The sequence below is a fragment of the Calonectris borealis genome, chromosome 3 (assembly GCF_964195595.1).
Source record: "Calonectris borealis chromosome 3, bCalBor7.hap1.2, whole genome shotgun sequence".
NCBI lineage: Eukaryota > Metazoa > Chordata > Aves > Procellariiformes > Procellariidae > Calonectris > Calonectris borealis.
The window spans coordinates 1,484,816-1,507,390 of NC_134314.1; the positions used below are offsets into that span (position 1 = coordinate 1,484,816).

At 66.2% G+C, this 22,575-nt stretch overlaps 2 protein-coding genes across 5 annotated transcripts in view; one reads left to right on the forward strand and one right to left on the reverse strand.

Annotated features, from left to right (window-relative positions):
* CLU (clusterin) overlaps positions 1 to 1,127 on the reverse strand; it is a 6,438-nt gene extending 5,311 nt beyond the window's left edge. Inside the window, exon 1 of one of the 2 annotated variants that reach the window (XM_075144745.1) lies at positions 1,019 to 1,127. The gene's annotated coding sequence lies outside the window, so the exon portion shown is untranslated. Of the gene's footprint in view, positions 1 to 1,013 lie in introns of both variants that reach the window. The other variant, XM_075144746.1, reaches the window with a different exon arrangement.
* Positions 1,128 to 10,929: 9,802 nt separating this feature from the next.
* Positions 10,930 to 16,561, forward strand: SCARA3 (scavenger receptor class A member 3). Of its 3 annotated transcripts, XM_075144751.1 has the most exons (6): positions 10,931 to 11,189; positions 12,439 to 12,498; positions 12,565 to 12,684; positions 13,208 to 13,306; positions 13,747 to 14,790; positions 15,756 to 16,561. In XM_075144751.1, exons 1-6 carry the CDS (start codon positions 11,183 to 11,185, stop codon positions 16,193 to 16,195), a joined length of 1,770 nt encoding a protein of 589 aa, XP_075000852.1. In that variant the 5' UTR covers positions 10,931 to 11,182; the 3' UTR covers positions 16,196 to 16,561. The 3 variants fall into 3 exon arrangements, with proteins under 3 accessions (XP_075000850.1, XP_075000852.1, XP_075000851.1); XM_075144749.1 differs by having other exon boundaries at positions 10,930 to 11,189; positions 12,439 to 12,684; XM_075144750.1 differs by lacking the exon at positions 10,931 to 11,189 and having other exon boundaries at positions 12,421 to 12,684.
* The last annotated feature ends 6,014 nt before the right edge of the window (positions 16,562 to 22,575 follow it).

The following is a 22,575-nucleotide window of genomic DNA, read 5'->3' on the forward strand; positions in this document are numbered from 1 at the left end:
GCCCCCTCCCCAGTGCTGCCCCCCAAATAGCCCCCCCCAGCCCAGCCCAGCTCCATCCCGCCCGGCCCAGGGCATTGTGGGAAACTCCTGCCCGATGGGATGAGCATCCGCCCGCTGCATCCCCCCCCCCAGCACGGCCCGGAGGTGCGGGGGGCACCCCGGGGTGCACAGTCCCCACCTCTGCCCCACGGCGGGTCCCCCACACCCAGGGGTGGCCGTGGCACCCCCTTGGCTGACCCCCAGTCATGACCCCTGCACCCCCAAACTAGGGTGGGTGGGTGTCCTGGTGAGGGGCTTCCAGCACTGGCTGAGACCGGCAAAACTCAGGGAAGGGAAGGGAAGGGAAGGGAAGGGAAGGGAAGGGAAGGGAAGGGAAGGGAAGGGAAGGGAAGGGAAGGGAAGGAAGGGAAGGAAGGGAAGGGAAGGGAAGGGAAGGGAAGGGAAGGAAGGGAAGGGAAGGGAAGGGAAGGGAAGGGAAGGGAAGGGAAGGGAAGGGAAGGGAAGGGAAGGGAAGGGAAGGGAAGGGAAGGGAAGGGAAGGGAAGGGAAGGGAAGGGAAGGGAAGGGAAGGAAGGGAAGGGAAGGGAAGGGAAGGGAAGGAAGGGAAGGGAAGGGAAGGGAAGGGGAAGGGAAGGGAAGGGAAGGGAAGGGAAGGGAAGGGAAGGGAAGGGAAGGGAAGGGAAGGGAAGGGAAGGGAAGGGAAGGGAAGGGAAGGGAAGGGAAGGGAAGGGAAGGGAAGGGAAGGGAAGGGAAGGGAAGGGAAGGGAAGGGAAGGGAAGGGAAGGGAAGGGAAGGGAAGGGAAGGGAAGGGAAGGGAAGGGAAGGGAAGGGAAGGGAAGGGAAGGGAAGGGAAGGGAAGGGAAGGGAAGGGAAGGGAAGGGAAGGGAAGGGAAGGGAAGGGAAGGGAAGGGAAGGGAAGGGAAGGGAAGGGAAGGGAAGGGAAGGGAAGGGAAGGGAAGGGAAGGGAAGGGAAGGGAAGGGAAGGGAAGGGAAGGGAAGGGAAGGGAAGGGAACCGTACCTGCCGTTACCACCCTGGCGAGCTCCGCCGCGGCCGCCCGCCCCCGCCCGCCCCTATTTATCCGGCCGCGGCTCTGCGGGTCCGCCCCGCTCCGGCCCCGGAGCTTTCTGGAACCGGCGGGACCGGCCCCGGCCCGCCCCCCTCCGGTGCCCCCCCATCCCGCCCCGTTCCCCCCCCGCCGGTGCGCGGTGCCCAAAACGTGCGTGTGCGGGGGGGGGGGAGGGAACGGGGACCTTGCACCCTCCCCGGGGTCCCCAGGGCACCCCAAATCCGGGTGCTGCAATCTTGGGGGGTAAAAGCTCGCCACGCACCCCATTACACAACTCCCAAACTCCCCCTTCCCCACGGGACCCCTATTCCCCCTCCCCTGGGGTGCTGCGGCCGCGGGGGGGCTGGTGCGAACGGGGCATCCCCTTCCCAACCGCGGCCGCGTACCCAGCGTGGGCTGCGTGGGACCCCCCCCCATCTCCTCCCCTCTCCCAAGAATTGCAACATCCCCGAGTGCCACGGGGGAAACTGAGGCACGCCCCCCCCCCCTCCGCTCCCGGCTATGGGCCCCTCGAGCCCCCTACGCTCCCCCACGGCCCCACAGCCCGAAACCGCAGCTCCCCCCCCCCCCCCGGGGGCGATAAACAACTTCCCGGCTGCTGATGACGGCCCAGTGCAAAAATGCAGCCTTGGGAACTGGGAGAACTGGTTGGCGCCCAGTAAAGGGGCGGGGGCGGCGCGCAGGGGCTGAGAACCTGCTGCCCACCCCCCACCACCACGCCACGCCAGGAGGAGGGAGCAGCCCACGGCCCCGTAGGGGAGGAGCCCCCCGCCCCGGGAGCTCTTCCCAGCCCGGCTGCAGCGCCCGCTCGGGACGGTACCTGGTACGGGACACGCGTGGGGGAGCGGGGGTGCATGGGCTCCCTGGACCGTGTGCGGGACGCGTGGGGGAGTGGGGGTGCGGAATAGGGGAGGTGTGTGTGTGTGTGCAAGCTCTCCCCGGACTGCACAGAGGAGACGTGGGTGCGTGTACTCCCGGGACACGCGTGTGCATGAGGGTGCAAGATCTTTCGGGTCTGTATGGGGGACACGTCCGTGCATGTTCTCCCGGGGCCATGGGCGGGACACGCGTGTGCATGGGGGTGCACGGGGGTGCAAGCTCTCCTGGGACTGTATGGGGGACATGTCGGTGCATGTTCTCCCGGGGCCGTGTGCGGGACACGCGTGTGCATGGGCGTGGATGGGGGTGCAAGCTCTCCCAGGACCATGTGCAGGAGGCATGGGTGCATGTTCTCCCGGGGCCGTGTGCGGGACACGCGTGTGCGTGGGGATGCATGGGGGTGCAAGGTCTCCCGGGACTGTGGGAGGGACATGGGGTGCACGCTCTCCCCAGACCATTTGGGGCTGGGGTGGGGGGCTCTCCCCTCTGCCTCCGTCCACAGCTGGGCAGTCCCAGGCGGGGTGGGAGCTGGCCTGGGCCAGCCATGGCCGTGGGGAAGGTGGGTGCAGGCTCTGGGGGTGACGGGGGGCTGCCCCCCTTCCCAGGGCTTCACACCCCGCTCTGCTCCCCGCAGCCCCACCGCCCGTGGAAGAGGAGACATCTCCGTGGAAGAGGGGACATCTGCGGAGCAGGGGCCATCTTGGCTGTGATCTTGCTGCCATCCTCCCCCTGAGAGAGGCCTGACCAACCTTCCTCTTCCTCCCCCAGCTTCCTCTTCCTCCCCAGGCACAGAGCAGCCTTGTAACCCTTTTGCTGCCGCTCCTGCCGGTGCTGGCACAGACGGACGTCCCTCAGTCCCACCGCAAGCCCCCGTGCCGCGGCAGTGGGCGGCGAAGGCGAGGGGCCGGTGGGGTGACACCCAGTTTCCTTCCCGGTTTTCGGGGCGATGGCCCGTTTCTGGAGTAGGAAGGACAAGCGGAAAGGGGGTCTCCCCCCACCGCCAGCCTCGCAAGCAGGGGATTTGGGGATGCTCATCCAGGAGAGCGGTCCCAAGCCGTGGGTGGAAGGTGCTGTCCCCCGGCAGCCGGCGGTGGGGGACCCGGAGGAGGAGTTTACCAGTTTGTGCCAGATCCGGCGCCCCGGTAAAGGCTGGTGGCAGAGCAGGGCCCTGCGGTTGCTGTGGCGCATAGCAAGGTTGAAGGATGGGACCAAGCAGCGCCGGGCGTCCCGAGGAGCCGAGGAGAGCCGGAGAGCCGCTGGAAGATGCGTTAAGCTGGAGGGGAAAGCGCCGGGGCTGCCGAAGGAGCCGGGGACCTGCCGAAAAGCCACCCGAGGTGGGGAAGCCCAGCAGGAAAAGCAGGTGGCCTCGGGGACGGCGGTCAGCATCCGCAGCACGGTCCCACACCTCAGGGAAGACGGTTGGGATGAGCGGATCGTCGGGCACAAAGCACAGGATAGGGACGTGCCGAGGGGAGGTGGTGGCCGCGGGGATGAGATGGGTCAAACTCAGCCCCTGGTCCAGGCGGGTGCCAGTCAGGCTGAAGAGGGAAGGACCATCGGCTCGCCCCAGAGCCTGGGGTTGTGGGTGGAGGACAAGGATGCTGCCACCATCCCTCGAGGGGACGGGGACAGGCAGGACTTTAAGCCTCCATCAGCAGAGGGAAGGTCTGGGGAGGAGCGGAGGAGGCAAGTGTGGGAGAAGCTGCAGCGCCTGGGAGAAGACATGGCGAGGTGGGAAGGGAGGTCCACGAGAGACCTGGCGGTCAGGCTGATGGAGGTGATCCTGCAGACACAAACCGAGATGTACCCTGCAGAGACGGGGAACGAGAGCGACAGGCAGGAGCAGGGGCTGGGGGGGGTGAGAGCCAGGGTGGGCAGCTTGGAGGAGGTGGGTGCTTTGGTGGACACCCGTGGGGACGTCACCACAGTAGAGCAGCGCCCATGGCTGCAGGACCTTGCCGTGTACCACGACGTCCCCGTCTCCATCGGTGGGACTGTGTACGGGGACGATCAGCACCTCCCTGCCATGCTGGAGCCATTTGGGAATGAGCAGATCTGGGAGGACCCTGATGATGACCTACTGGAGCAGGGAGATCCACCAGCTCTTCCTAGGCCCGCGGAGCTGATCTGCCATCTCAGGGTGGCAGAGGTCAGGACTGAAGAGCAGTGGAGGGAGGAATTCCCGGACGTGTGGGCACGATACGAGACGGACTGTGGGCTGGTGGCCGAGGAGGAGGAGGTGAGCGGGGCACCGGTGCCCTTCCAGTGGCAACCCCCATTTCCAGCAGACGTGGAAGAGGAGGTGGCGAGCATCCTGCAGGACCTGCTAGATGATGGCATTGTGGTGGAAGGCACCTCTTCCTCCAATAGCCCTTTAAAGCCCATCCGAAAGGCCAACGGGAAGACGTGGCGCCTGACGCTGAATTGCAAAGCTGTCAACAGGGCCACCCCCATGGTGGTGGCTCCGGTGGCCCTGGACAGGACCAAGCTCATCACAACCCTCAGCCCCAAGAGCAGCTATTTCTCGAAGGTGGATCTATCGAACTCCTCCTTCGCCATCCGCTTGGCAGAAGGCTCCAGAGCCAGGTTTGCCTTCACCTTCAGGGACCGGCAGTACCTCTTCACCCGCCTGCCCCAGGGCTTCCACAGCACCACCTCCATCGTGCACCGGCGGGTGGCTCGGATGTTGTACCAGCTGGGCGAAGGAGATAAACCTTGGGTTTTTTCCTATGTCGACGACATCCTCATCGCTGGGAAAAGCCAAATGGAAACCAAAGCCCGAACGAGGAGAGTCCTGGAGCTGATCCAAAAAACAGGCTTTAAAGCCAAGTTTGAGAAGGCGCAGCTGGTCCAGCCCAAGGTGGACTACCTGGGGATGACAATCGGGGCCGAGGGGCGAGAGATCCAGGCCAGCAAGCTGGAGGCCCTCAGCAAAGCACCCTGCCCGCGGGATGTCCATGGCCTCCGCTCGCTGCTCGGACAGTTTGGCTCCTTGCAGGATCACATCCCCGGCTACTGGGAGCTGGCCCTGCCGCTCCACCGCCTCACCATGGAGCAGGTCGGATGGGAATGGGGACCGGAGCAGGAGCAGGCGCTGAGCCGCCTGAAACACGCTGTCATGGCAGCACCCACCCTGCCATTCCCCGATAAGTCCCAGCCCTTCGTTATCAGGTTAACGACCGGCAAAGAGGCGGTGGGAGCCACCTTGCTGCAGGAGGACAAATGGGGCCAGCTGGTCCCGGTGGGACACAGCTCCCGCATCCTGAAGGACCGCGAGGTCTCCTGCCTGCCGCAGGAGAAGGGGTGCCTGGCGGCGGTCTGGGCCGTGCAGGCGTTCGAGACCCTCACGGGGCCGGCCCCCATCCTTATCCAGATGCCCCATTCCCCTTGGAAGTATCTCCTGTGGGGCGAAGCGTTGGGGTCCCGCGGGACGAACCCGCACCCGGCGCAGTGGACGCTGCTGCTGGTGAACGGAGGGGCGACGGCAAGCGGACCCCAGCCTGGGTGGGGACACCCCCCCGACACCCCGGTCCCCACCGCTCCCCCCCTACGACTGCTGCCCCCCCACGTCCCCAAGGCCCACGTGTGGTTCACGGCCAGCAAGAAGGTTTCCTCCATCGGCTTTGCTGCGGCCAACCTGGAAGAGCGATGGCTGCTGGGGGTGGCCGAGGGCGACTCGCTGCTGGGCGCGGAGCTGGTGGCTCTCGGGCAGCTCCTGCACCGTCACCGATGCTCCTCGCCCCTCTATTTGTACACCGGCTGCTGGTCCTTGGTGGAAAAGTTGCAAAGCCAGATGGGCGAGTGGGAGGGGGAGCTGTGGGTGAACCCCAGCAAGGGTCCGTGGCTGAGCGTCCTGCAGTGGATCCGCGCCAAGCCGGGGATGCTGCACATCAGGTACGTGGGAGGGGACGGGAGCGAGGACCCGGAGGAGAGGGAGTGGAGCCGGGAAGTGGGCAGGAGGGCCACGGTGATGTCCGTCGGGGCTGTGGGCAGTCAGCAAATTTGGGAGCCTTCGAAGCACGAGAAGCAAGAAATAATTGCCCGGTGTCACAACTGGTTGCACGAGGGGGTGGAGGGGACCCTGGCAAGGGTGCGGCAGGTTGCGCCCTGGGAAGGTGACAGCGAGGAGGTGGCCCGATGGGTGCAGGGCTGCCTGTTCTGCGCTGCGGGCAGGGACGGAGCAGGCAAGGTGCTGCCCCAGCGGGCAGAGGGGCCCTGGTCGCATCTCCAGCTGGGCTACATCAGTGGCCTCCCCGAGACCGAGGAGGGACACCGCTCCCTCGTGGTGGTGGAGGACGAGTTTTCGGGGTGGGTGGAAGCCTTTCCCATGCAGGAGAAGACAGTGGAGGAGGTGGCCCAGGTGCTCTGCGAGGAGGTTTTTGCACGGTACGGGACTCCTCGCGCCATCCTCGTGAAGGATGTGCCACGCTTCCTCCGGGATGCCGTGCAGCTGGTGATGGCACCATCCGGCACGGATGTCCTGTGGGACATCCTGCAGCCCGGCCAGGCGGGACCCGCCACGGCAGCCCTGCAGCGGCTGGCCCGGAGGGCCGGCAAGGAGTGGGTGAAGATGCTCCCCTTGATCCTGGCGGGGCTCAGGTCCGTATGGGCGCAGGGAGCGGAGCTAACCCCCTACCAAATTATTTCTGGCTTCCCGTTGGAGATGCGGTGGGGGTGCGAGGGGGAGGTCGACCCCCAGGGCAATGTCCTCCGCTGGCTCAGCCGGCTGCAGGAGGACGGGGCCGGCTACAAGCACCGGACCGAAGCCGCGCTGCTGAGGGGCTGCCCGGAGGAGGATGCTGCGTGGCCGTAGCCCCCCGACTCCTCCATGAGATTGTCTCTGTGTGTTGTGTATCGTGGTGTGGGGAGAAAATGGGTGTACTGGGCTTGCTGGGAGGCTTTTAGGTGGGGCTGGGAGGCTTTTAGGTGGGACTGGGAGGCTTTTAGGTGGGACTGGGGGACCTTTAGGTAGGACTGGAGAGCTTTTAGGCAGGACTAAGCAATGTGCAACCTCTTCTTGCTATGGTGTTCAAGTGTAGGGAGGGAAGACTTGCTGGGTATGCTGGTTTTGACTGGGATGGAGTTGGTTTTTCTCATAGCATCCAGCACGGTGCTGGGCTCTCCAGCTGTGATCCAACAGTGCTGTGATCCAAGAGCACTGGGATGGTGTTGCCATTCCCAGTCCTGCGGGGTTGGGGGAGCTGGGCCAGCTTTTGCTCGGGACCGTGGGAGATGGTGAGCGATGGCCTTGGCATCGCTTGTTTTGATTTCTTTATTTTCTTTCCCTCTTTTGCCACTTCTTCATTTATTAAACAATTTTTACCTCGGCGCACAAGTTTCCTTGCTTTTCCTCTTCCTTTCTGTACTGGGTTTGGCTGGGATAGAGTTAAATTCTTCATAGCAGCTTGTGGTTTGGATTTGGGCTGAGAACAGTGTTGATAAGAGGGATGCCTTAGTTATCGCAGTGCTTGCCCAGCGTCAAGGCCTTTTCTGCTTCTCCCACTCCGCTGCCCACGGGGTTCTCCCACGGCACCGGGGAATCGCATCCCGAGGCTCAGCAGCCTTTGGGAGCGGTGGAGGAGGAGAGAGGAGCCGCCAGTGTCCAACACTCGAGTCTCAGCCCCCGTTAGTGACCTCCAGGTGATCTCCTGATGCTCCTCATGGTCTTCTGAGGGTTGTGGGTCTGTATCCTTCTCCATCTCTCCTGACGGTTCTCAGGTTGTAGCTCTCCAAGGCCCTCTGCTACTGGAAGTCATAGAATCATTTAGGTTGGAAAAGACCCTTAAGATCATCGAGTCCAACCGTTAAACCAAATGATGAAGGCGATGGAGGGCAACCACAAGCCCTGTGGGTGCACAGACCCTGGGAACCCCAAGCTCTGGTCCATAAGCTGCTTGAAGCCAGAGGAGCAGCAAGGTGGGAGCTATGGGCTGACGTGGGGACCCCCAAATGAAGAGCTGCACTTGATGGCAGGATCTGGGGCACGACAGGTAGCCCAGGGGCTGGTAGCCCAGGGACTCATGGCAGGGACCCATCTGCCACCCCAGCAGAAGTATATTTAGTGCTTCTGCAGCGAGCCGGCAGCCCAAACGCTGAGTCAGCACGGATGCAAGAGAGCAACCCCGCCGCTGATTTAGCACCAGCATTGAACTGGCCGGTAAATCCCATAGCAAGGCGGCGGTTAAAATAACTGCAGCCAAAGGAAGCCGGGATCAGCCGGGTTGGACATCTCTGGATGGGCTCCACCAGCCGTGAGTCATCAGGGACGGCCTGAACGGGCTGAGGAAGAGCAGCAAACTGCAGCCGCCGAGGATGAGGATGGTGGGAAGAAGACCCCGGTTGCTCCGGCAGCCCCCAAAAAGATGCCGTGGGCTGCGGCATCGAAGGACACAACCACAGCAAGAGCATCGCCTGTGGGGCTCCGGCGATTGAAAAATTACCGTGATAGGCATTGGCGTGTTCTCCAGCACGACGTGGTGGGGAAAGCCCGGGGACGGAGCAGAGAGACCCCAAAAATGCTCCCAGAAATGGCCAGGGGAGGCTCCGGGACCCAAAATGGGATGGGAGCCGCGTCCGAGGGGGGGGGCAGGCAGGCGCTGCTATGGGGAATATTATAGAAAATAAACGAATATAACCCGGCTGAGAGGGGCAGGCCTGGGCTGGGGCAAGCAGGGGGCTGCTGCAGGAGTAGCGGAGGTCTGGCCAGCTGGAGACCCGCCGGGTGTCCCAGCGGTGACCAGGGACCCGAGGAGGAGGAGGGAGGCCGTGCGGGGAGGAAGGCTGGCCCAGGAGCCCGGCCGGGTCTCGGCAGAGGGCAGCAGCAGCCCGACACAAAAGCCTCGGTGGGGAGGGGGTCTCGGCAAGGAACCCCCGAACGTCCCTGACCCCCACGGGACCCCTGTCCCATGTCTCTGAACTGGGACCACAGCCCCAAACCAGAAGCTGGGAGCCAAACCACAGCACCCTGGGTCCCAGGCAGGAGCCCAGACCCCAAACCACAGCACCCCATATACCTGCCCAGATCCAGGGCCATACCCCGGACCCCAGACCCATCTCCCCATGTCCCCATGTCCCAGACCCAGATCCAGGGGCCATGCCCCGGACCCCAGACCCATCTCCCCATGTCCCCATGTTCCTGACCCAGATCCAGGGGCCATGCCCCGGACCCCAGACCCATCTCCCCATGTCCCCATGTTCCTGACCCAGATCCAGGGGCCATGCCCCAGACCCCAGACCCATCTCCCCATGTCCCCATATCCCCATGTCCCCATGTCCCTGACCCAGATCCAGGGGCCATGTCCCAGACCCCAGACCCATCTCCCCACGTCCCCATGTCCCTGACCCAGATCCAGGGGCCATGCCCCGGGCCCCAGACCCATCTCCCCATGTCCCCATGTCCCCATGTCCCCATGTCCCAGACCCAGATCCAGGGGCCATGCCCCGGACCCCAGACCCATCTCCCCATGTCCCCATGTCCCTGACCCAGATCCAGGGGCCATGCCCCAGACCCCAGACCCATCTCCCCATGTCCCTGACCCAGATGCATGTACCCAAACCCCCAAGGCTGACCCCAGCCCCTCATCTCCCTGAGTCAGACTCCTGAGCCCCGCTGCCCTTAGACCACGACCCCCTCCCCAGACCACGACCCCTTCCCCAGACCACGACCCCTTCCCCAGACCAGGACCCCTTCCCCAGACCAGGACCCCCTCCCCAGACCACGACCCCTTCCCCAGACCACGACCCCCTCCCCAGACCAGGACCCCCTCCCCAGACCAGGACCACTTCCCCAGACCACGACCCCCTCCCCAGACCAGGACCCCCTCCCCAGACCACGACCCCTTCCCCAGACCAGGACCCCCTCCCCAGACCAGGACCACTTCCCCAGACCACGACCCCCTCCCCAGACCAGGACCACTTCCCCAGACCAGGACCCCCTCCCCAGACCAGGACCCCCTCCCCAGACCACGACCCCTTCCCCAGACCACGACCCCCTCCCCAGACCAGGACCCCCTCCCCAGACCAGGACCACTTCCCCAGACCACGACCCCCTCCCCAGACCAGGACCCCCTCCCCAGACCACGACCCCTTCCCCAGACCAGGACCCCTTCCCCAGACCACGACCCCCTCCCCAGACCACGACCCCCTCCCCAGACCATGACCCCCTCCCCAGACCACGACCCCCTCCCCAGACCAGGACCCCCTCCCCAGACCAGGACCCCTTCCCCAGACCACGACCCCTTCCCCAGACCAGGACCACTTCCCGGGACCAGGACCCCCTCCCCAGACCACGACCCCCTCCCCAGACCAGGACCACTTCCCCAGACCACGACCCCTTCCCCAGACCAGGACCCCTTCCCCAGACCACAACCCCCTCCCCAGACCAGGACCCCTTCTCCAGATCAGGACCCCCTCCCCAGACCAGGACCCCTTCCCCAGACCAGGACCCCTTCCCCAGACCACGACCCCCTCCCCAGACCAGGACCCCCTCCCCAGACCAGGACCCCTTCCCCAGACCATGACCCCCTCCCCAGACCATGACCCCCTCCCCAGACCAGGACCCCCTCCCCAGACCACGACCCCTTCCCCAGACCAGGACCCCCTCCCCAGACCAGGACCCCCTCCCCAGACCACGACCCCCTCCCCAGACCATGACCCCCTCCCCAGACCAGGACCCCTTCCCCAGACCAGGACCCCTTCCCCAGACCACGACCCCTTCCCCAGACAGGACCCCCTCCCCAGACCATGACCCCCTCCCCAGACCAGGACCCCTTCCCCAGACTCGAGGCCCCCCAAACGCCGCTGAGCGAGGCCGGCACGGCTCGGCACAGCACGGCACGGCGTTGGTCGGACATTTGTTAGTCATTAGGGCTGGAGGGAAGGAGGGCGGGCGCGGGACCAGCCTTTCTTCTCCAGCACATATCCCAGCGCCTCGCCTTTTGGTGGCCAGCGTCCAGCCCGGCCGGGCTCTGCCGTCACCCGTCACCCGTCCCCATCCCGCGTGGGCAGAGACCATGGGCGAGCGGCTGGCCATGGGGATGCTCCACCACCGTGGTTGCTTTTGAAGGCTCCCCAGGAAGTTTTGGGAACGGGGGGCCGGCGGCGGGGAGCAGTCCCGGCCATGCTGGCCGCTCGCTGACGCTCACCGGGAAGAGACGTGCCGGGGCGGATGCGGGAACCGGGGCGGTGAGGCCTGGGTCGGTGCAGGATCGCACCCACCGCCCCCCAGCTCGGGGGCTATGAGAGGTGAGGGGGGGGCAGCCCGGGGGGGGGTTGGAGCCGTGGGGAGAGGAGCGGGGCTGGTGGCACAGGGGACGGGAGGGGACGGCCGTGCCGGAGCGGGCAGCGGAGCTGGGGGGCAGCCGGCACCGGGTGGATGCACCCCCCGAAGCCCACCGCATTCCTGCTCCCCACGGGCAGCATCTCCCCACGGCCGGGAGCTGAGCCGGCTTTGGCCATGGCCAGGGACCCCCACATCAGTGTGGGGGGACAAGAGTGGCTGGGGGGGGTTCCAGGGCTCCCAGACCAGCGGCAGCGCTTTCCCCGCTTGCGCAGAGCCCATCACTTGTTGACTCCATGGGGCAGAAAAGCAAAATTTGGGGCAGCCGAAAAACGAAGGGCCGTGCCAGGGAGGACGGAGGAAATTGCCACTGCCTCAGACCCAGCGAGCCCCCCCACCCCCCGCCTGCAGCCCCTCTCCTGCCCCCCCACCTTCGCGGGGGGGAGCCCGGGCTGTATAAAGCAGGGGATGCCGGTGCCGCGGTCACTCCGGCCGTGCCTGCAGCCCCCCTGCGGCACCCCCGGCTGGAAACCCTCCTTCTGCCAGCGAGGAGGTCGGGGAGGCCCCGGGGAGGGGGTGGCTGGGCTGGTGGGGGGCTGCGGGGGGCTGCGGGGGGCTCTCGGGCACGGCACAGCTCCTGGAGAGCTTTGGGGAGCCAGGGAGGGAAGCACCCACCCCCTGCCCCAGGCACCTTCGGGTTCGGGTACCGGTGCTGAGCGCATCCCCTGTGCCGCAGCCACGGGTGGGATCCAGCCCACGGCGTTTCCCACCCTGCGGGAGCACCCCAACTTGCCCCCCGCCGGGATGGGGGTCCGGGCTGGCTGCCGGCTGGGGCGGCACGTGGGTTTTCTTTGCTCCCATGATTTTTGCAAGAAGATGGGAAGCCACAAAGCCCCTCGGGCTGGGAGCCAGGAGCCGTCAGCTGCTCCATCACCCACTTTTTGGCCAAATTCAAGCACATTTCCCCAAGTTTATGATCTCCGCGCAGGGACACGTCCCCACGGGCTGGTGCCACCGGGCTTTGGCCAGCTGAGGGAGGCAGTGATGGCTCCCATGTGGCTTCCCAGCTTTTCCCCGGGGACACCGGGTTACGGCGAGGCTCGGCAGGCGTCCCCAGGGACCACCGGCAACCTCGGGGCTGGGAGCAGGAGAGCGCGGGCAGCAGGCAGGGCCCCTGGCGCAGGCAGCTCAGGTCCCTCCTGCGTTGGCTTTCAGAAGACGAGCCGGTGGGAGGAGAGGAAGAGGAGATGCCGACCTTCAGCTATCGACCGAGCGGTAAGGACGTCCCCCGGGGTGGGCAGGGGGTGCGGCAGGGCCTGATCCTTTCCTCTCTGCGCTCAGGCAGGGCACGGACCAGCTGTAGCCGGTGCCAGAAGAACCTCTCCCTCCAGACGGCCGTCAAAGTCCTCTACATCTTCTCCATCCTCCTCATCGTGGCCGTGACCGTGCTGGCTGCCTTGGGTGAGCACGGGCAGGGTGGGGAGGTCCAGCTCCTGCCTTCCCTCCTGCCCTCCTCGGGGGGATACTGGGGATCCCCCAAAGCACCTTCAGCACCCAGGCATGGAGAGGAGCATCCAGCTCCCCCTGACCTGTTGCTGGGATGCATGTGGGACCCCGTGCGTGATGCCACCTCGCTGGGGGATGGCTTCACCCCCATGGAGACCTCAGGAACCACCCCAGAGCCCAGAAGTTGCCACCCCATCACCTCCACGGGCAAGAAACAGCCTCCCAGGCTCAGCAGAGGGACGGTGTGCTCCCCGGGGCTGGGGCCCTGGAGATGCTTTGTAGACCTTAGCCAAGCCCCGAACCCGAAAGCCCCTTGGGACATCCACCCCGTGGAGCCAGCACCCACCAGCCACCCAACCTGACTCTTCAAGGCCTGGCCACCCTCCTTGCCAGGGAACGAGGCCGGAGGAAAGGTGTGGAGGACGATCACATCCCAGCGCCTGCCCACCTCCCCTGAACCCCCACCTTTCCTCCGCAGTGTTCAAGAAAGTCGACTCCATCTCCAACGACATCAGCTCAGCCCAGTCCTATTACGAGAAGAAGATCGTATCCATCCAGGAGGATCTCCAGGGGTTGGGTGAGTGGCTTGCACCCGGACCTGGTGGTCTTCTCCAGGCTTTGGCACTGCGCGTCCCTCCAGCTGAGCGGACCTCAGCTGCTCGGTGCTGCCAGCCAGGGGCTGAAGCATCTCCACTTTTCAGGTCCTGGGGCTCCCTCAGAGCCAAACCCCCACTTATCTCCCAGGGTTTTGGGGAGGGACGACTGTACAACCCCAAGGGTGGGGCTGGTGGGTGTTGGGCTTTTGGGGGAACTTGCTGCACAGGGGTGGCAGGAGCAGGATGAGGGTGGGAGCTGGTGCAGGCTGGTGGCATCAGGGTTGTCCCAGCCATGGCTCTGTGATGCCCATCTCCAGGGTCTGCAGGGATGGACCTTCCTCCGCTCTGGTCCTCAGCGGGAGGGTCTCCAGGCCCAGGGAGGGACGGGGGCAGGTAACAGACCATTCTGCCCTTCGTTCAGATGAGAAGACCTCAGGAAACTGCTCTTTGTGCCACGAGACGGGACAGCTGGGCCAGGAGATCACCAAGCTGCAGGGCGAGCTGGAGGAGATCCAGAAGATGCTTTTGGTTCAAGAAATCTTGCTTGACCGGACCTCCCAGACCCACAACCAGCTCTCGTCCACCAGCAACAAGATCACCAGCGAGGTGGACAACTGCTCCTTCTCCATCCGGCAGGTCAACGAAAGCTTGGGGCAGTTCCTGGCCCAGGTTGGGGGCTGGCAGGTTGTCACCTCCCAGCTAGACAACTCTCTCAAGAGCTTGGCCCAGGAGCGCTACGATGTCCGAGCAGCCATGCAGCAGATGAATTTCACTCTGGGGCAGACCTCCGACTGGATCCAGGTCGTCCAGAGGAAGACGGACGAGGAGACGCTGACGCTGCAGAAGATCGTCACCGAATGGCAGAACTACACTCGCCTCTTTGGCGGGCTGCGGGCCACCTCCTCCAAGACCAGCGAGTTGGTGAAGAACATCCAAGGCAGTGTCGGCGCAGCGGCTCGGCAGGTTGGCCAGAACTCAGAGAGCATGCATGACCTGGTGCTGCAGGTGATGGGGCTGCAGCTGCAGCTGGACAACATCTCCTCCTTCCTGGATGACCACGAGGAGAACATGAATGACTTGCGCTACCACAACAGGTACACGCAGAACCGCACGGCCGAGCGCTTCGAGACCCTGGAAGGTCGCATGACCTCCCACGAGATCGAGATCAGCACCATCTTCGCCAACATCAACGCCACCGACAGCCACGTCCACAGCATGCTGCGCTACCTGGATGACGTGCGGCTCTCCTGCACCCTGGGCTTCCACACCCACGCCGAGGAGCTCTACTACTTGAACAAGTCCCTCAGCCTGGTCCAGGGCACCACGGACCTGCTGCGGGAGCGTTACAGCCTGCTCAGCGCCCGGCTGGACTTTGACATCCGCAACCTGTCCATGGTCATGGAGGAGATGAAGGTGGTGGACGTCCGGCATGGGGAGATGCTGAAAAACATCACCATCTTACGAGGTGAGGTGCATCCTGCTGGGCACAGCCTGAGCCCTGCCCGGGGATGGGCTGGGGCCAGGCGTGTTGGGCAGGCAATTTTGGGGGCTGTTTCTTCTGTGGCTGAGCAGGGTGGGATCTGGGTCCCTTGGGAGCATCCTGCACCGTGGAGGACCCAAACCATCTTTGCTGAGGCCAAGGCGGTGTTGGGATGCACACAAAGGCACCCAGACACTTGCCCATGGACGTAGAGGTGTCCTGGAGCTGCGTGCACTCGCCTTGCAGAGCTGTCCCTGCATGGGGGGACAGGGACAGCAGGGAGGTGACCCATGTCCTTCCAGCACGGCTGGCCTGCACACTGGTGCCAGTGACCCCTCTTGCTGCTCCTGGTGGAGAGGGCATGGATGAGGGTGCCCAAAGCTTCCCCCGGTGGCTCTGGTGGCCCGGGGACATCTCCATCCACTCAGGGGAGCAGCGGGGCTGTCCCGGCTCCACCACCGGCTCCATGGAGCCCAGGGGCATCCCGGCAGCTTCCTGCTCTGCCGTGGGCCACCCAGCCTGGAGCCATGTGGCAACCACATCTGCATCGGTACAGGGTGCCCTCATTATGAGCCTGGCCGCTTCCTGGATCTGGTTTTAGGGGGAGCCCTGCGGTGGCCCCCGCGGCACCGTGCCCTCGGGCAGTGCCCTTGGAGTCCACAGCAAGGGCTGCAGGGCTGGGGGAGCCGGGCTCAGCTGATCCCGGTCTTAGCAAGGGCTGCAGGGCTGGGGGAGCCGGGCTCAGCTGATCCCGGTCTTAGCAAGGGCTGCAGGGCTGGGGGAGCCGGGCTCAGCTGATCCCGGTCTTAGCAAGGGCTGCAGGGCTGGGGGAGCCGGGCTCAGCTGATCCCGGTCTTAGCAAGGGCTGCAGGGCTGGGGCATCCCCCTCTCTCCCTGTTTCGGGGTGCTGCCCCCCCGTGCTTCCTATTCACCCCCTCCTCTCCCCCCAGGTGTGCCGGGCCTCCCGGGCCCCCGCGGCCTCAAGGGCGACGTGGGCGTCAAGGGCCCCCCAGGAATCGAAGGAGAGAAGGGCGACGCAGGCAGCCTGGGCTCACCGGGTCCCCAGGGCCCCCCCGGCCCCCCGGGACTCCCCGGTCCTCAGGGCGAAAGGGGTCCCCTGGGCTTGAAAGGCTTCCCCGGCCCCAAGGGTGCCAAGGGCAGCTTCGGGCAATCCGGCTCCCGGGGACAGGGGGGACCCAAGGGAGACCTTGGCCCCCCAGGGCCAGCCGGGGTGCCAGGGCCAGTGGGACCCCCCGGCCCGCAGGGCAAACCGGGACTCCCCGGGACCCCCGGGGCTGTGGGCCAGGCTGGCCCGACGGGGCCCAAGGGAGACCCTGGTTTGCGAGGCCCCCCGGGGCTGCCAGGCCCCCCCGGCCCCCCAGGACAGTAACCCAGCCTGCTGCCAGCCAGGGCACCAGGGCGGCCGAGCTGGCATGGGGACGGGGGGGTCCCTACTGCCGGCCCCCCGGGCCCCCAGAGCATCCCCCGTGGGGGCGCGAGGCAGAGCCTCGCAGGACGGGGGGGGCGGAGGGGTCCCGGTCCCCCCCAGTGCGAGGGTCCGGGGCTGGTCCCCGGCTCTCAGGGATGCTGCCGGCTCCGGGCTCTGGGCTCGGCCATTCCCGGCCCTGGGGTGGGGGGTCCCCGCGGGACGGGGTGCAGCTGGTTTGTGCCCTTCCCCCCCCCCAGCCACCTCCGTGCCCCCCAACCCTGCGCTCTGTCCCCAATGTACTCCCGGCACAATAAAGCTGTATGGGGACAGGCGGCCTCTGCACTGGGGACACTGGGGTGGGGGGACGGGGGTGCGCCGGGGGAGCACCCAAAGCCAAACTGCCGCTGGTGGCGGGGTGCGAGTGGTGGGGGAAAGCAGGTTGCACCCCTGTGTGCTTGAGTGAGCGTGCATGTGTGTGCATAGGTCAGTGTGTGTGTGCACAAGTGTGCCCGAGTGAGCGTGCATGTGTGTGCATAGGTCAGTGTGTGTGTGCGCAAGTGTGCCCGAGTGAGCGTGCATGTGTGTGCACGTGTGTGCATTGGTCAGTGTGTGTGTGCATGTGTGTGCCCGAGTGAGCGTGCATGTGTGTGCACGTGTGTGCATTGGTCAGTGTGTGTGTGCATGTGTGTGCCCGAGTGAGCGTGCATGTGTGTGCACGTGTGTGCATAGGTCAGTGTATGTGTGCATGTGTGTGCACAAGTGTGCCCGAGTGAGCGTGCATGTGTGTGCACGTGTGTGCATAGGTCAGTGTGCGTGTGCATGTGTGTGCACATGTGTGCACGTGTGTGCATAGGTCAGTGTGTGTGTGCACAAGTGTGCCCAAGTAAGCGTGCATGTGTGTGCATGAGTGTTGCATAGGTCAGCGTGCATGTGCATGTGTGTACATAGGTCAGTGTACATGTGCATGTGTGTGCATGTGTGTGCATAGGTCAGTGTACATGTGCATGTGTGTGCACATGTGTGCACATGTGTGCATAGGTCAGTGTGCGTGTGCATGTGTGTACACGTGTGTGCTTGAGTGTGCATAGGTCAGTGTACATGTGCATGTGCGTGCACGTGTGTGCACAGGTCAGTGTGCGTGTGCATGAGCAAGTATGCATGTGCATGAGTGTGCATGACTGCACATGTGTTTGCATGAGTGAGGACGCGTGTGCATGAGTGTGTGTCCATGAGCAAGGATGCATGTGCACGTGTGGGCATGTGCACACACATACAGGCACACACGCAGAGGGTGCCCATAGATGTGTGCACACGTGTGCATGCAGGCGCGGGCAAGCGTGCACCTGTGCCGTGTGAGCGCTGGTCTCTGATGGGGACCCCGCTCCCCACCTCGCCCCCCGGCAGAGCCCCTTCCCGGCTCACCATGGCCACGCTCCCCCCCGCAGGGATCCCCACAGGCCCCCCATGCGCTCAGCAGTGAGAAACGGGGCTCTCGGCTCTCCCCCAAACCGGAGGCTCCCCCCCCCGGGCTGACCCAGATGGGACCCCCACCACCACCGGGAAGGTGCGTTGCTGCTCCACTCCGTGCCTCAGTTTCCCAAACAGAGATGGGCCACTGGGGTCGAAGGGAACGGTGTCACCTCCTCCGCAAGCCACACCCGGGGTCCCCGAGGCCCGGCTATGGGGGGGACACCACCGGAGCAGGGGGGTGGCCGGAGGCCCCAGGTACCCAAGCCGGGGCGGGGGTGCCAAGAGCATCACGGCGCTGGGGATAACAGCCAGGCCGTTCCCGCTGCCAGCCCCGCCGTCCCCGTCCCCTGCGGCCGCCGGGTGCCCCAGCTCGGGGAGCCCCGGGCCCTGCCCAGCCAGCCCTGCCCGGGGCACAGGATCCGGCCGGCCGGGCGGTTTATTGCTGTTGGCAAAGCAGTTTCCTGTTTTCATGGCAGAAACAGCCGGGGGCTGGTTATGAACACGGCCCCGGCCCTGGTTTGTAGCTGCCGTGGCTGGAGAGGCAGCACGGGGTGGGGAGGGCTCTGCGCAGGGGGCGGCGGGGGAGCAGAGACCTGACAACTCGTTACACAGATGGGGCACAGGCTGACAGGCCCCCGGGCAGCGGCTGGGCAGGGCTGGGTTCATCCTGCTGGGGCTCAGGGGGCCAGGAGAAAGTCCTGAGCCCCCCCGGGGGGCTGCTGGGGGCGTACCCCAAGCTGGTGACTAGGGACGGGATGCAAACCTGCCCGGTGCGGCGGGGGCATGTGGGCACCCTGCAAACCTGCCTGGTGCTGGGGGGGAACGTGGGCACCCTGCAAACCTGCCCGGTGCTGGGGGGGGACGTGGGCACCCTGCAAACCTGCCTGGTGCTGGGGGGGCATGTAGGCACCCTGCAAACCTGCCCGGTGCTGGGGGGGGACGTGGGCACCCTGCAAACCTGCCTGGTGCTGGGGGGGAACACGGGCACCCTGCAAACCTGCCTGGTGCTGGGGGGACACGGGCACCCTGCAAACCTGCCCGGTGCTGGGGGGGCATGTAGGCACCCTGCAAACCTGCCTGGTGCTGGGGAGGCAGGTGGGCACCCTGCAAACCTGCCCGGTGCTGGGGGGACACGGGCACCCTGCAAACCTGCCTGGTGCTGGGGGGACACGGGCACCCTGCAAACCTGCCCGGTGCTGGGGGGGCATGTAGGCACCCTGCAAACCTGCCTGGTGCTGGGGAGGCAGGTGGGCACCCTGCAAACCTGCCCGGTGCTGGGGGGACACGGGCGGGCACCCTGCAAACCTGCCTGGTGCTGGGGGGACACGGGCACCCTGCAAACCTGCCCGGTGCTGGGGGGGGGACGTGGGCACCCTGCAAACCTGCCCGGTGCTGGGGGGGGACGTGGGCACCCTGCAAACCTGCCCGGTGCTGGGCGCCATGCCAGCCCATCTCGGGGTCCTGGGCCCTTGGTGCCGTGGGTGCTGCACCGCGGTGAGTCCCCGTACGATTATCACCCACGCCTGTGGCAGGGACACGTCCACGAGGGCCGGGGGGGGAGCGCTCCGTGGGCGTACGGCTGGGCTGTGGGTGCTGCTCGGGGCGCGGGTGCCAGGAGTGGGTGCTGCCTCCTCCACGCCGACCCGCAGCACCCAGCGCACCCGCGGGATCTTAACGGACTGGGTGCATCTGCCCCCGCCGCCGGCACGCTGCAGGGTGCCGGAGCCTCGGCCGTGCCCACCACCGCTCCGTGCCTCAGTTTCCCCCAAGCAGGTAGGACCTGGCCGTGCCGTAACCCCCCCCCCCGACCTCCTCACCCCTGCCCAAACCCCCGGCACACCTGGCCGGGGAGCAGCCTTAGCACAACATCGGGCAGCGGCGGGGCCGGGGTTTGCGGCTGGGCGGCCGCCCCCTCCCCCGGGCCTGCGAAAAATGTGCAAGGGCAGGGTTTTCCCCCTGGCACCGGCCAGAGCTGCGCTCTCCGGGTGGTGGCGAGGGTGGGCGATCGGATTTCAGAGCCGGGAGCAAAAGGATTAATAAATAAACGAGGAGCGGAGGCGGGGAAGGGCCGGGCGGGAAGTGCTGACGGCAGCCGGGCCCGCTCGCCTTCCAGGGGGTTATTCTTGGCGGCTGCTGGCGGGGGGGTGGGCACGGAGGGGAGCGGGGTGGCCGGGGCTGCGCGGCCTCTCGCCATCCCTGCCCTTCCCGACGGGTTGTCCTAAACAGCGTCGTGGCAGGACGGCGTGGACCCAGCACGTCCCACCCTGGGCAGCCACGCACAGGGTGCCTGGGGACACGCAGCCCACGGGCAGCGAAACACAGGGTGCTCGGGGACACGCAGCCCAGGGGCAGCGAAACACAGGGTGCTCGGGGACACACAGCCCACGGGCAGCGAAACACAGGGTGCTCGGGGACACGCAGCCCAGGGGCAGCGAAACACAGGGTGCCTGGGGACACACAGCCCACGGGCAGCGAAACACAGGGTGCTCGGGGACACGCAGCCCCATGGGTGCTGATGCGCAGGATGGTCGGGGACACGCAGCCCACGGGCAGCGAAACACAGGGTGCCTGGGGACACACAGCCCACAGGCAGTGAAACACAGGGTGCTCGGGGACACGCAGCCCCATGGGTGCTGATGCGCAGGATGCTCGGGGACACGCAGCCCACGGGCAGCGAAACACAGGGTGCCTGGGGACACACAGCCCACAGGCAGCGAAACACAGGGTACTCGGGGACACACAGCCCACGGGCAGCGAAACACAGGGTGCTCGGGGACACGCAGCCCACGGGCAGCGAAACACAGGGTGCTCGGGGACACGCAGCCCCATGGGTGCTGATGCGCAGGATGCTCGGGGACACGCAGCCCACGGGCAGTGAAACACAGGGTGCCTGGGGACACACAGCCCACAGGCAGTGAAACACAGGGTGCTCGGGGACACACAGCCCACGGGCAGCGAAACACAGGGTGCTCGGGGACACGCAGCCCACGGGCAGCGAAACACAGGGTGCTCGGGGACACACAGCCCACAGGCAGTGAAACACAGGGTGCTCGGGGACACGCAGCCCACGGGCAGCGAAACACAGGGTGCTCGAGGACACGCAGCCCCATGGGTGCTGATGCGCAGGATGCTCGGGGACACGCAGCCCACGGGCAGCGAAACACAGGGTGCCTGGGGACACACAGCCCACAGGCAGTGAAACACAGGGTGCTCGGGGACACGCAGCCCACGGGCAGCGAAACACAGGGTGCTCGTGGACACACGGCCCACAGGCAGCAAAACACAGGGTGCTCGGGGACACACAGCCCCATGGGTGCTCATGCGCAGGGTGCTCGGGGACACGCAGCCCACGGGCAGCGAAACACAGGGTGCTCGAGGACACGCAGCCCCATGGGTGCTGATGCGCAGGATGCTCGGGGACACGCAGCCCACGGGCAGCGAAACACAGGGTGCCTGGGGACACACAGCCCACAGGCAGTGAAACACAGGGTGCTCGGGGACACGCAGCCCACGGGCAGCGAAACACAGGGTGCTCGTGGACACACGGCCCACAGGCAGCAAAACACAGGGTGCTCGGGGACACACAGCCCCATGGGTGCTCATGCGCAGGGTGCTCGGGGACACGCAGCCCACGGGCAGTGAAACACAGGGTGCTCGGGGACAGGCAGCCCCATGGGTGCTGATGTGCAGGGTGCTCACGACACACAGCCCACAGGCAGCCATGCACAGGGTGCCTGGGGTCACATGGCCCCGTGGGCAGCGATGCACAGGGTGCTGGGGACATGGAGCCCATGGGTGCTGATGCACAGGGTGCTGGGGGACACACACCCCACAGGCAGCGATGCACAGGGTGCTGGGGACGTGCAGCCCATGGGTGCTGATGCACAGGGTGCTGGGGGACACACACCCCACAGGCAGCGATGCACAGGGAGCCTGAGGGCATGCGGCCCCATGGGCAGCGATGCACAGGGTGCTGGGGACACACAGCCCCATGGCAGCCACGCACAGGGTGCTGGGGACCCACAGCCCACGGCAGTGATGCACAGGGTGCTGGGGACACACAGCCCCGTGGGCTGCAATGCACAGGGTGCTGGGGACACACACCCCACAGGGTGCTGGGGACACACAGCCCCGTGGGCTGCAATGCACAGGGTGCTGGGGACACACACCCCACAGGGTGCTGGGGACACACAGCCCCGTGGGCTGCAATGCACAGGGTGCTGGGGACCCACAGCCCACGGCAGTGATGCACAGGGTGCTGGGGACACACACCCCACAGGCAGCGATGCACAGGGTGCTGGGGACACACAGCCCCATGGCAGCCACGCACAGGGTGCTGGGGACACACACCCCACAGGCAGTGATGCACAGGGTGCTGGGGACACACAGCCCCGTGGGCTGCAATGCACAGGGTGCTGGGGACCCACAGCCCACGGCAGTGATGCACAGGGTGCTGGGGACCCACAGCCCCGTGGGCTGCAATGCACAGGGTGCTGGGGACCCACAGCCCACGGCAGTGATGCACAGGGTGCTGGGGACACACACCCCACAGGGTGCTGGGGACCCACAGCCCACGGCAGTGATGCACAGGGGACAAGGCCCATCGATAAATGCCGGAGGACACCGGAGCCGCCGGGCGGGCGCCGCGGCGGGTGCCGCAGCCAAGCACAACAATTTGCAGCTGCAGGGCTGCGGGCGTTGCAGCTCAGGACCAGCGTTCAGGTCGCTGGCCCCGGCCAACACCCGCGTCCCATGAAAGGGCCCATTGATGGTGAGGAGGAGGGAGGCCCGGCGGCGTCGAGGCTGTGGGGCGAGGCGGGGTCCCCCCCGGCTCCTTGCCCCCGGCCCTGCACCGCAGGGACCTCCCGGAC

Bases quoted from the DNA above. Each gene is read 5' to 3' on its own strand.
- SCARA3 (XM_075144749.1), top strand. The intron at 12,685-13,207 runs GTGAGCACGGGC...TTTCCTCCGCAG, and splicing joins GACCGTGCTGGCTGCCTTGG to TGTTCAAGAAAGTCGACTCC. The intron at 14,791-15,755 runs GTGAGGTGCATC...CTCTCCCCCCAG, and splicing joins AAACATCACCATCTTACGAG to GTGTGCCGGGCCTCCCGGGC.